At 45.3% G+C, this 13813-nt stretch overlaps 1 protein-coding gene across 4 annotated transcripts in view; it reads right to left on the bottom strand.

Annotated features, from left to right (window-relative positions):
- Positions 1–4865: 4865 nt before the first annotated feature.
- The window catches only part of Dcun1d4 (defective in cullin neddylation 1 domain containing 4), a 65401-nt gene continuing 56453 nt past the window's right edge, over positions 4866–13813 (bottom strand). For all 4 annotated transcript variants that reach the window (XM_021645905.2, XM_060380755.1, XM_060380756.1 and 1 more), the window contains 3 exons: positions 10277–10381; positions 8391–8493; positions 4866–8131 (listed from right to left, as the gene is read on the bottom strand). In XM_021645905.2, coding sequence (XP_021501580.1) covers positions 8076–8131; positions 8391–8493; positions 10277–10381 — 264 coding nt within the window. In that variant the 3' untranslated portion in view covers positions 4866–8075. The remainder of the gene's footprint in view (positions 8132–8390; positions 8494–10276; positions 10382–13813) is intronic.

Below are 13813 nucleotides of genomic sequence, written 5' to 3'. Positions count from 1 at the left end.
CTAAGTCCACTGATAGGGGAGGTCCTCCTCCTCCCCTTCCATCTGACCCTAGTTTATCAGGTATCTTCAGGACTGGCTGCCATGTCCTCCTCTATGGCCTAGCAAGTCTGCTCCTCCCTCAGGAGGGTGGTGTGTGTGTGTGTGTGTGTGTGTGTGTGTGTGTGTGTGTGTGAAGAGCCAGCCACTGAGTTCATGTCAGAAATAGTCCCTGTTCCCCTTACTAGGTAAACCCACTTGGATACTGAGCTACCATGGGCTATATCCGAGCAGGGGTTCTAGGTTATATCCAGACATGGTCCTTGGTTGGAGAAACAGTCTCATAGAGAACCCCCGTGCCCTGATATATTTTGTCCTTGTGGAGTTCCTGTCCTCTCCCGGTCAAATTTCTTGATTGCAAGCTATGCTGTGCACACGCCACTGTGGGTGAGTCGGGCATTCTCTAAGTGCACAAAGAGAAACTCCACAGCAGGAGCAAAGAAAGCAGCTTGAGAAGATCCTTTGGGCATTATGTCTCAAAAGAAAGGCTATGGGGCTGCAGCTCACCTTGCCTCGTATGCACACACACCTGGGGACCCATCCCCAGCATAACACAAACTGGTCATGATGCTGCACAGCTGTAATCCTGGCACTTGGAGGCAGAAGGACCCTAAGTTCAAAGTCATCTTCTGCTACATAGTGAGTTTGAGGCCAGTGTAGCCTACATAAGACCCTATCTCAAAATGAAGTAATACAACATTTAAAAAAGGAAGAACGACGACAATTATGATAGCCCGGTGTAGGAAAGACTCCTAATGCTGAGACGCTTCAGGGTGAAGGTGTGGTTCTCTCTACCCGGTTAACTAAGAGCAGCTGGCATGCTTGCTGAAGGCAAGGAATGCAGCGTGGGTAAAAGTAAGACAGTTATGTCAGGCTTTCACATGACCAGTTACAGACATGAGGACTGTAACTGTCACTGGTATTTCCTCCCACTGTCACAATGTGATATATGTGCCAGTCCTATCAATCTGGGCATCTATAACAAAGTTCAATAGACTAGGTGCCTTATAAGCAATAGAAATGCACTTCTCACAGCTCTGCAAGTCTAAGGTCAGAGTACTAGCATGGTCAGACTCTATGGGCACCCCTTTCCAGACTGCACACCACAACTTTTCCTTCATTTCTCCAAGGGCAGGAAGAATACTCTTTGGAGGCTTTTTTTTTTTTTTTAAGATGCTAATCCTTTCATGACCCAGATATCTCCTAATGCCCTCATACTGTAAGTTGGAATTCCAACATTCAAATTTGGGGGCAGCTATTAAGTCATCTCTCTCTCTCCCTACTTCCTCCCTCTACATTCCCTCTCCCCATTTCTCCCTTTTCTTAGTCCCTTATTTTAAGGTTTATATAACACATTTAAGTATTAACTTCATATCTAATATTTAAGCCACTGTATATACCAAGAATATGGCATTCTGGAAAATTCAGGGAGGGAAGGGTGGATCAGGGGTACCAGGGTGTGACAGAAGAGGAGATAATAGGGATTCTCTCCGCCAGTGAAATGGGCCGATTCAAGACAAATTAAAGTAGAAAGGTTAGTTTATTGGGAGGAGCCCCTGGGCAGGTTCAGTGGTCCCTAGGAGTGGGGACCGGGGAAGCTGCCATGCAGGCAGTGAGACAGAGAAGTGGGTACTGATAAGAAAGAGCATGGGCACACATAGAGAAATGTGAGGGTCAGGGGAGGGAAGGGAACCGAAATGTCTGGATTATATAGGGAAGATCCTCTGGGGAAGAGAAGCCCAAGCCTGGGTTGGAAAGTTCAGGGTAGAGGGCTGGGTGTGACAGCCACGCCCTGTAACAGGTAGGGACTGAGGGATGCTGGGAGAAACTGAAGACCAGGTCCACTTCCTCAGCCACTTGTCCCAGGTCTGAATCCCAACAGGGCACGTGTGATCCTTAACTGAAGCAGCCCACAGAAATTGCCCACTTCAACCTTCATTGTTCCTCACAGGTGTCTGTGGTGTCTTGTGTCTCCCCAACCAAATAGGAATGGGGAGAAATCTCAGTTTACCAGTTGTTCAAATAAAGGCCTTAACTTAAAAAAAAAAAAAGAAAAAAGAAAAAAACTAGATTCTGTGTGAGAAAAATGAATCTTTTCCTAACACATCCTTCCAGCACAGATGACTGTTGAGAGAGCAAACACCAGCTAGATGTCCTGTAATTCAGTTTTGACACTATTTCCTAGAGATAGCGTCAGATCCCATAGTTGAAGCTCAGTTATTGGGACTGAGTCCTTGACTTCCAAATGTCAGTCATGAAGGCTTTTACTGCTGTTTTTAATCGGCTGGCTATTACACGGGTTTCCTATCTGCTGAGTTAATTTGTGTGAGTTCGCAGGACTTGGGGGTACATTGCAATTTACCAGCTTATTATAAAGGACACTACAAAGAACACTATTGACATGGCAAGAGTATGGAGCTCCTGCACACTGCCTGGGACCCCCACCCCGGGTAACTGCCATCCTTGGGGGTTCAGAAGCTCCCGTCCTTTGCATTTGGCTGGCATAAATGAGGCAAGGGGAACTGTGCTGAAACATGATGGCAGAGGAAGTATATGACCCAGCATTAGTGGCTAGGCTGAAAACAGCAAGGCCTGGCCAGATTCTCCTTGGTCTCTGGGGTGGCGTTTTTTCCAGGTTATGGGGCAGCACCCCCACTAGGAGGAATAGGTCTGCGACTATCAGACCAAGTTAGATAAGTCAAATAACTCACGGCTAATCCGAGCCCAGGGAGGGGGCGAGGAGCTTCCATGACTTAACTTGGGTAAGAGATGTTCTACCCCTGTATAGCCTTGCCTTGGGAAGGGGTAATTCAGGAACTGTGGATGAAACCCAGAAACAAAATATATCTTCCTCTTACCTTCATTTTCTCTCTACACTTCCTAAAATGTTCCAGAGTGCTCAATAAGCTCAGTGTGGAGAATTCTGTCTGGCCTGATGGCCTTCTGTTCTGTAACTAGCTGTCATGTCCGTTAGCCACCGGCTAGACTCAACTACATCTGTGAACTCCCAGCTGGCAGATAGCCAGGCTTCTGACTGACTAGCAAAGCTAGATCCAGAAGTGTGCATACAAGCTCTGAGGAGACTCTCTGTTTCCTTCACTGAGCCCCCTGCATACACAATGTTTCAGCTGAGACACTGACTGAGTCTGTGTCTTCTGACCTACTGTGGGCAGGTGGCTCGTGTCCACTGTGGTGGTTGGAGTAAGAATGTCCCCCATAGCCTCACATATTTGATCACTTGATTCCCAGTTGATGCTGCTGTTGGGGGAGGTTCAGATGCTGCAACATTGCTTAAGAAAGTACATGACTTGGGGGGTGACCTTTGGGGTTATAGACCCTCACCCTACTTTCAGTTGTTTCACTTTTGTAGTTAGGGACGTGACCTCTGAGCTTCCTGCTTTGGTCACCAGGACGGCTCGCTGTTGTGACTCCCCGCCACCACGGACTCTTACTCCTCTGGAACTGTAAGCCCAAATAAACTCCATGAGTTAGTTTTGGTCATGATTTTATCTCAATGACAGAGAGTAATTAGTACACCCCTGATTGAAGGCTTCCCACTCTCATTCTTCAATCTGTTGACTCTACATTTTTGGTCTTTCTACAGGCTCTTACCAGTTTCACCCAGAAAGTCTGCTGAATACACAACTGAAGTTTGATGGTTATACCGAGAGTCTGAAAAATCAACCTTGAGAGGGAAGGGGTCACGAGCACTGAGACACTCGGATAGGCTAACAACAGGCATGTGCTATTTCACAAGTGCTTTCAGACTGTCAAGGGATTACAGCCTCGCCTGATCCTCACTCTCGGGATAGAATACAAAAGCGCCACCACAGATGGAGAAACAGGAAGGGGCAACTGAGTGGAAAGGAGGAAAACACCCAGCATGGCTTGGGACTCCGGCCCACCCTTCAGGGATGCAGTTCTCCGGCCATGGAGATAGCCGCAGCTTTCTCCTCACGTACTTACTCTCATTTCTGGAGAATGAAAGTCTGTAATTTTACAACTTCAAGTTGGTGGTGATCCCAAAATGTCACTGTTACTAAGTTATTAAGGGTGGCCCACTCAGGAGACTTTCCCACAGCCCAGACTCACCACAGAACTTTTTTCCCAGAGTGCCTTCAAAGGAATTTCTTTGAGGCTAAGCCCATTTCTTTGGGAGATGGAACTTACTTCTACATGCTCTTTACAATTTTCCAGTTATTCTGTTTTTGTTTTTTTAGTTTGTAGTTTTTAGTGCAGCCTGTGGAGCATGACTTCTAAAAATGTACTTATTTTCTGTTAAAGCGACTGGAGTTTAGATGGCAGAAATGAATTCCAACCACGGAAAAGTTAGGTTTTCTGCCAAAAGTAGTATGTGTGCCCTTCCTTGTTGGGTGGTCCTCTGCTCCACAAGCTTAGGATTGGGGCCAGAAAGCCTGAGGTGGCATTTACACGTGGGTCATCTGTTGTCTTGGGGGCTGAGAGAACTGTGAAGACAAGTGACTTCTAACAAAGCAGAAATACTTTTCTCAGATTGTCTGCATGAAAGCCACTTTTCACACCAGGATTTGGATATATAAGAGATCAGTATGAAGTAACACACACACACACACACACACACACACACACACACACACAGAGTGGGACAGAAAATACCTTAAGATATACACAAATAACAGGAATCTGCTTGTTCACTGTACTACTCTTGCATTTTCTCCTGAACCTGTAATTTTTTTTTAACAGAATAGGCTAAGAGAAAACATAAGGGGGTAAAAAAAAAAAAATACTCTAAAGCTACCCTAAAATGGGTTAGGCAGAGAAACCAAGGGGACAAATAAGCCACCAATCCGTTCTGAAACCAAACACAAATATCTGTTTATTTATGGGATATCATTTTACATTAATTCCATTAAAACCTAAACCAGTTTGCTGTGCTCAGTTAGGTGGCATAACAGTATTTTAGTTAAGCTGGGAGTCACAGGACTTGCACACTTTTATGAATGTAATGCAAATACTGAGGACACAAGGCATTCACAGTTATAGGCTGGCTACTGTTCATTTCACAGCAACGCCCAATAGAAATTATTTTATGAACAAAGCAACCCACATTTTGGTCTCATTTACAGATACACAACATTTCAGTTGGTCAATGAATTCTATACAATTTTATACAACATATGAAAGGATAAAGGATAAGGCTTACAGAGGTATTTTAGCAGTTGTAAAAATAAAAACCAAGGGCATAAACTAAACTCTTAAAGCTTTCTGTATAAACTTCAAAAGTATGGTTAGGAGGACGACTCAGAGGCAACAGAAATCTGTTAAAACAGAATCTAGAGGTTCGTCTAATTAGACTTATAAATACTGAACTCGGAGTTCATGCTTCGAAAGAGGCGCGCCTAAGGCTACCATGGGTATCTAGCAAATGTTGCCAGAGAGCGTCTACCTAGTGCAGGAGTGTAAACACCTAAGAGTTGCGCTCCCCAACAGGAGGAGAGGGCGCTGAAAATGCACGGAAACGAGGAGAGGAAGGGCGGATGTAGCTCAGGTGTGGGGGAACCGAAGGCGCCCTGATGTCTTCCAGCAATGGCCGTAAGTGCTCTTGGTGATCGTTCAACTTTCGCAACCTGGCAATTAATTCTTCAAGAAAAGGGTGTCTTGGTACTTGGTATTATGACTCCCCTTAAAAGTAGCTCCGTAAAATTGAGAAGACCAGGGGCAAGCAGCAGTCACAGCGGTTCATTTCGTGAGGCAGTTTCGAGATTATTTGGAGTTTTAAATGTTGATTTTTCCCCTCTGGAATGCTGACTTCCACACTCGACACCACGGTGGTTTTACTTGAGTCTCTATCATCAAAATGCTCACTGTGGATGAAATGAAATTCCTCACCCTGCTAACAACCCTTTACTCGCAGATTCACTGTGCTTAGTGTTTAGAACGTTCTCCAGGCTCTCAAGCAACGCTTAAAAGAATTCCATCTATGGTTCCTCTTTGCACTGAGGTGCTCGACAGCTGATCCAACTCAAGAGCAGTCACCCTGAGAGAGGGATTCTTTAACCTTGGGCACACGTGACAAGGGGTCGTTCTCCACGGAGCTGAGCCTGCCTTTAGCCAGTCCCCACTGTCACACACCTGTATGCACTGAACTCCGTTTACACAGCCGTCTCCGTAGCCGTGGCTTTCCAGAAAGTTTACATCGTGGTCAGATAGTAATTTATAAGTCAAACTACAGGCAAAGGATGAGTAAGTGTGCTAAAGCAACATTGAGTGGTTGGTTTTTAGACTTCCGGTTTATTTCACAGCAAACCAAATCTCATTATTTGGTAGGAAAAGGCAAGTAGCTGCATTCTACCACATCATGATTTTGTAGATGCACGCACACAATATATACACACAACATTTCTGTCTTTGGTGGTTCAGTCAGGAAAAGAAATAATATGACAATTGCAGTACTTTGAAAAGAAACTGTAAAACAGTGGTCAAGGGTAGCATTGTCTGTGTGCTTCACTCCTTTAATGCCATTTAAAGGTTCACATTTGATGTAGAAGATTTTAGGGTTTTTTTTTTTTTTTTTTTTTTTTGGCCGATAATCTCAACATCTTCCAGTCATTACCTGTCTAGGCAGGCACAGATCTAACCCCATGACACTATTCACCCGGCAATCTTACACGTGTTTTCACAAGCTACAGACACTGAGTGATTCATAGCACCAAATAGTCGGGAAAACCTGTCATCTACACACTTCCTCAAGAGGGGCAAGGCAAACAAATAAAAATCTTAAGAAATAAGACATAAAATACAAACCCAGAAACACCACTGTGTTTGCTCTGGTTCTCTCACCCGCTCAATGGCTATTACCCTTCTGTACATGTGACTCAGGGAATGACAAGCGGCCCCTCTGGGAAAGGTCCCAATGTGAACAGGGTTAGCTCAATGCTGGTGGTTTCCAGTCCACTGCCTGCAATGGACATGTTGCCAGGAAAAGCCTAGCACGGAAGAAACAAAGACAGAAAAACAAAACACCTCTCACTTGTGGTCTTTAAAAAAAAAACAAAACTAAACAAACAAACAAACAAACAAAAACCTTGGGAGATTTCAGACACCATGAAAGAGTAACTAAAAACTCAAGCCACAGCCGAAAGTGCTTCGCAGTTATACGGCCGGCAGAGGAGCAGGCTCATGGGGTAGCAGAGGACAGTGTACTTACGGCGGTACAGACAGCGTCAGCAGACCCAACCCTGATGGAGGGACACGAAGGGCGGACAGAGAAAGGTTTATGGAAACTTAAGCTTCAATTTAAAATCAGGAGCGATTTTAATTTGTTCACTTGTACGGACGGTCAAGCTACCGACAGTGTTAACACTGAAAGAAGAAGAGGGGTGGGTGGGGGGCCTATAAACCTGTACCTTTGTGTTAGAAGTGCTTTGTAGCATGTTATGTGTCTGCGTGCTCCAGTAATTCTAACGTTTGTCACTTTAAAACACCAAAGCTGACAAGGAAACCAAGCCTTACTTGGCTTTTGCCACTGTAAGCTGCGGCTCCTACTTCTTCCAGAAGTTAGCCTCCTAAGCCACTGGTGAGGTTAATCCTGGCAATATTTGCACATGGAAACCCTTATGTTTTCTGAAATGCTACATTTGAGACCAAATAAAAAAGTGTAACTAGTTCATTTGAAAAAAAAAATAAAAATAAAGGGGGGGGGACTAGAAATATGCCACAAAATTATTTTTACAATACATTTTTGCAGAAATAATCTCTAGGTGAAGCTTTTCATTTTATACACATATACAAAATTTAAACAGCAATATACACATAGTCACAGTGAGGACGTTGGCAGATTCACCAATCTGTAGTGTGAAAACGAACTGCAGAGCAGCCTCCAAGAGAACAATGCTACACAGCAAGCAGAGCGGCCCATTCAACAGCAAACACCAAGACACCCCTCCGAGAGGGAGACAGTGCAAGAAAAGCAGCATGCGCTTCGGTACAAACAGCAGTTTATGGCTAATGGGTGACATAACCTTGGTAACAGTGACTCTCTCGCTGCTATGCACGAGCTCCTAGGACATCTGCTTGTCCTTATACCATTCCACAAATTCGTCCAACAAAACTGGCCCTAGGGAGACAGAGAGAATAGAGTGTGAGGACCAGAGATGCTGCGGAGGCGGTGCACTCGGCTGGCGTGCGCAGGGCCCTAGGTTCAGCTGGAAGGAAAGGAGCGGGAAGGGCGAGGGAGGACGGGCAGGCAGGATGTGGAGGAAGAGGGGAGGGGACCGTGAAAGAGAAAACACGGCTTGGAGGCTCTTCCCCGGGAGTAAGATGTGTGGTGTGCCAGGTCTTGGGGGAAGAAGCATCACGCGGCACCCGGTACTCACATGCTCCGTCTTCGTCATAGTTACTGAGGTCGAGGCTAATTGTTCTGCTGAACTCTAGCACATTGCACCACTGGTCTTTGTTTATCACTTTGTATTTTGATTGCTGATGGGGGGGAAAGTAATACGGTTAGTGACAGAGAATGAACAAGTGGGATGGCTTCCGTTAACGTACGGACCGACTTAAGAAAGTTCACGGAGGGTTAACGCAACTGAAGCACCAGTCTAGGAAGAGGGTAGGAGAGAGTAAGAGCGGAATTTAAAAGGACACCTTTTCATAACAGTATCGTTATGTGAACACACCTAAAACCAGTGGTAGTCCCCTCTCCACACCAATGCCGCAAAGGTTAAGACTACAGTGTCTACAAAGCACTTCACTCAGAACTTGGCACAAAGCAAGCTAAATGAGGAGTGGGTCCAGTTCACAACCGTCTGCTCACTGCCAGGCTGCTAGCTTGGAGCTCTTGCTGGGAACTATGTAAATGCTGCCAGTGGCCAGAGCCGGGAGCTCTCGCCATGACCCCCTCAGAGAGGAAACTGGAATTACCATGAAGTGGTTGCTCTATTGAAAAAGAAAATCTCAAAAAAGAAATCTGCTGTAGGGAGATTAATGTGATATCCTAGAGATTTAAAAGCAAAACCCAGAGCTAACATTTCAGAGATCCTTACGGCAATATAAATAAGTAAATAAGGAAAAACTACAACCAGTAAAATCATGTGTTTTTTAAAGTAAAGAGTCAAGCCCGTGGTTTTGAGGGTGCGGGCACAGGAGGGGCTGGGATGGAAGGAAAGGTGGCCACCTCCTTCTAAAAGGAAAAATAAAAACTTACGTAAGGGCAAAGCACAGACTGCACTCCTGAAGCATGAAAGCGAAAACCAGTCTCAGAACAGCGTAAGTACCTGGGACTGAGTAAGGTCAGATTTACTCACAGCCCCATCTTTTAGCCAAAGGACGCCTCACCTGGAGGTCCAAATCCTACTAAGCCCACTGGGCACAAGAACTCACTTCTCCTTTTCCTTCAGAGGGCTTATTTCATGGGACTGCCGGAAGCTAGAACAGATCCTATGTGGAGCAGAACATCCTGCCAACCACTTATATTGTTACAAGTGGATTCTAGTAACAGTGCTCAGAGAATTATATTGTAATTGTAAAAAAAAAATGTACCTTTTCTGGACCACTACATAAAGTGAGTAAGAAAAATTATTTTAAGGGGGAGTTGGAATTGGGCAAGGCACAGGATTTTCTCAAAGGTCCCACACTCATCCTTGAAAGCAAAGGCCATGTTTCAAAGGGCGTGAGTGAGTAGGAGGCACGTGTGAGAGCCCAAGCAACACACTCCTCTGCTTCCTTCGGGTTCTTCAAAAGGACATCTCAACAAAACCCACTGGGGCTCAAAATTTCTCATCACCGAGAAAGCAAACAGCAATGATCCACTAAATGTTGTTTCTGACTTTAGGCTAAGCACATTTAAACTAAAGAAGACACTGCCTGCTGCTGTACCTGATCCAGTGCTCATGGCTGTCCAAGTGCTCCAACACGCACTTGGAGACCAAAGGAAAGAGTAGATTACAAACTAGCTTTAGTGAGAGGTCACTGTTTAAGGTCGGCTTAAAGCTGGAAATTCATCTGGAGGAACCCTGACCTAGTGTTACAAAGAGCTGGGACTCTAACACCAGCGGAGTCTATATGGGGCCGAGAGGAGAGCGGAAGTGCGGCCTTTCAGACGCACACAACTTGACATGAATACACGGATGCACTCAACCAGGGAACCATAATTCCTATTAGCAAAGGCTACAGCGAATAAAAAAATCACACAAAATGGTTAGATGAAGTATGAGGTAGTTCTAAGCAAGCAAACGTAACATTTCATAAAGTAGTAATTTGGTACCTCTAAGAATTGGTGAAAAACTGGAAAAAGGGGCCAGATTTTTCCTAGTAACAGTCCCAACATGCACTTGGCAGTGTTTATGTCTAGGCTGCGCTGGTCCTTTTCCTGTTTAACAAATAAAAACAAGGGTAAGCCAGATGCTTCTAAATCACAAACTCTAATAATCCAAACACGTATTTCACTTCAGCAAGAAATCGGTAAACAAACAGCTCGTTTATTACACGCCATAAGATCCTGAAAGGGACTAAGGAAATGGTAGCCAAATACAAGGGAAAGCCTGACATCTGCGTGTCACATATAAATTTATCCATGTGAGTAACTTTTCCCGAATGCCAAATCTATCTATCATGCAGCAGTATCCACATTCATTTCCCGGGGGAAAAAAAAACCCACAGCCTGCTTGCTTTACATTAGGACAATTACCAGAGTTGTAACTGCTGACCAGAAAGCCCCCGGGGGAACTCAGTGGAATACAAGTGTTTTGCTTTCGAGTACTTAGAATTAGGTTTCCTCAGAGACTCCTTTTTCCAACAGCTTTACTTCATGTGGCAAATATTTTTCTCCTACCTAAATATAATGGACTAAACTCAGCTCCCCGGATGGGTTGGGGCCCCGGAGCGTCTCTTCCTGTCAGAAGGCATGCTCATCCCCCTGCTCTAGGGAAGCAGGGTCTCTGTCTCCTTATGTCTCCTCACCTGGCGTGTCTTAGATCTGACTCCTAGCACAGTATCTCGTGACCATGGGAGACTGGAAAACAGAACATATGTGCTCGGAGTAGGCTTAGTCCACTTTTATTTGTAATTAGGGATTTTATTTACAATTCACTCAACTTTTCTTACTCATTTCCATTCCAAACCTTAAGCAGGCAGTTCTGGCAGGGGAAAAAAATGTGTTCTTGAACACAGGAGGTGGCCTCACACATCTAAAGCTCTCCTTCATGTGGATCACCAAGTAGAGTGGAAATCCACAACAGGACTTTTCTACAAAAGGGCCGAGGTGCTTGGCTCTCCACTGGAGCAACACGCCAGTGTTCGCCGCATTAAGGAACCGCTGCAACCACCCTCGGCCACGCACACCTTCTGCCGTGAGCAGCGAGGCGCTGTTGAGCACACAGTGGGTTTTTTACCCGAGCACTGATCTTCAGCTGACGTAAATCGATACAGCAATGAGGCTCACTCAGCAAGTTAACAGGGGTAAAGGAAGCACAGCAAGTTGCCACTGAAAGAAAACATACAAGATGGCTTCCGGTCGTCCTCGCTGAGGATGACAGCTGTTTATAAATAGGCCAGGTCAAAGGGCATGGCACCTCGGCTCCCTGTTAAAGGCTGCATCCTCCACAGGAAGCCTGGAGATGCACATTTCTTTGCACCTGGGGAGGGAGGGGTACTCCTTTCTATAGTGTTCTCTGGCTCTCCTTTGGCCAGCAGATGATCCCATCCTGTCTTGGCAGCGTTAACTGGGCCAGGCAGGAGGACAGAAGAGGTGATCTAAAGACTGACAGGCTTTCGACAGCCCTGCATGCTGTATTGTCTCTCTGCTTTTGTGATGCCCTGGGAAGGCGAATGTAAAACAGCACTTAACCTGAAGAGTGGGTGTGACAGACAGTGCGTCATGCCATGACGCAAGCAAGCTACAAGAAAAATATGTAAAAATATGAGAAATAAGAAAAATATGAGAAACACATATGGGACCCCAAGATCTGGCCAAAGTCCATTTAACAAGAGTGTGTTCTGCACCCTAAAAAGTTTCCTTTCACTGAGTTTATAACCGGTCATTGGTCCCCACAGCTCTCGTCGTCCTGGACATGTACAACAGTAACAGAAATAAGAAAGGAACAAGAGACCTGCACAGAGTGTGCAACATGACAATCGTCTGACAACCTGATGGTCCGTGCTGGGACACGGAGGGGACGAGGCGTGGGACTCACTGAGGAACGCTCAACAGCGCCCGTCCCCTCCTGCTGTGCAGGGCAGCGGCCACGCTGAGGTGGTTTCCAGGCCCCAGCAAAGGAAAGGGGAAAGTCAAGCACACAGCCCAAGGGTGTTTTTTGAGTTAGAAAAAACAGGCTCTAGGCTACAAAACAAAGGCCTGGAAGTTGCACGCTGTCTCCTTTTAGTCTTTGGCCATGCGCTTCTTGGTGTGCGCACAGTCTCCAGAGGGATGTCCTGCAGCTGCTAAGCAAAGATGACAGAGCACTGAAGATGGCATGCATTTCTATGGCCAGCATATGAAGAACTCACGCTGGGCACATACCAGCCGTTCTGCTGGGCCAACAGCTGCTCTCGGGATCACCCTTTCAAAGCACACAACTGATTCCAAGTAGGAGAGGCAAAGCCAGTAACCAGTAATGCAGAACTCACACCATGCCGCAAGGCCAGGGCTAGAGCAATGATAAACTCCACAGCAAGGATCACAACCACGAGGAACCTGCCCAGCAGAACACGCAGAAATGAGGACACTCGGAGACCCAGGTAAGGTGGGCAAGCATTTCCATCTAATACGCATACTCTAGATGTTTGAGGAAGTACAAGCACACTGTCCTGAGGAGGAAAATAGAAGGCATTAAAAAAAAAAAAAAGGAACTTCTGAGATGAAAAATAGTCTCTGCAAAGAAAGATGTTGACAGGAGATTAGAAAATGTGAACGGAAAGATTAATAATGGAGGACACAGTGATATAACTTTAAAATGAGCAGAATGAGCTATCAGTGGCCTGTGGGACAGTATCAAGAAGTATAACAAACATTTTGTAGTTTAAGAGACAGAACACAAAAAACATTTAAAGAGCACCGCCTAAAAGATTTCCCAGTTTAATATACACTATGAACCCACAGATTTGAAAAGCTCAGCAAATCCCAATCAGAATAATCATCAGAAAAACTGGGAGCATCATAGTTTACTTGCTGGACAACAGTCAAAAGAGAAACACTATCTCAGTAAACAGACATTATGATCAGAGAATAAAGATGGAAATGCCATCAGACGCTACAGGGCTGGAGATGACAGAAAGACATGACTGGTGGTAGGGGCTGGGGTTAAAGTGCCATCCTCCAAGTCTTTACCCAGAAAAGCATCTCACAAAATTGAAGGCAAAGCCAAAATCCTAGGGAGCAGCAGCAGCAAAAGCAGGAGGAGGAGGTCTGTCCCACAAGGACTGTTAAGGAAGCTTTGTTCGGCAAAAGGAAAATGGTATCCGAGATTGGTCTGCATAGGACAAAAGGACTCAGAAGTGGTATCAACTAGGGTACCTGCAACAGACACATTTGCCTGTTTAAAACAAAATGATAGTTTAAGACTCACAGAGTAAAATCCACAAAGTATGGCAGGCGAAACGAGAGTGCATCGTTGTCAAAGTGCTCACACATTAACACACATACCACACTGAAAACTGTAAACCTTTGAAACACCAAGGCAAGGAAGGCCTGTGGTGAGCAACAGAAATAATATAAAAGAGATATGGGCAATAAAGCATGGCAGAACTGAGACTCACAAGAAACAGAAAACCCTACCTCAGTCCCAAAGAAGGCATGAAAAGAGGG

The sequence above is a fragment of the Meriones unguiculatus genome, chromosome 3 (genome assembly GCF_030254825.1).
Source record: "Meriones unguiculatus strain TT.TT164.6M chromosome 3, Bangor_MerUng_6.1, whole genome shotgun sequence".
In the NCBI taxonomy this organism is placed as follows: Eukaryota; Metazoa; Chordata; class Mammalia; order Rodentia; family Muridae; genus Meriones; species Meriones unguiculatus.
Note: the sequence above shows the minus strand (reverse complement) of the source record. Positions and strands in the feature narration are given on the sequence as shown.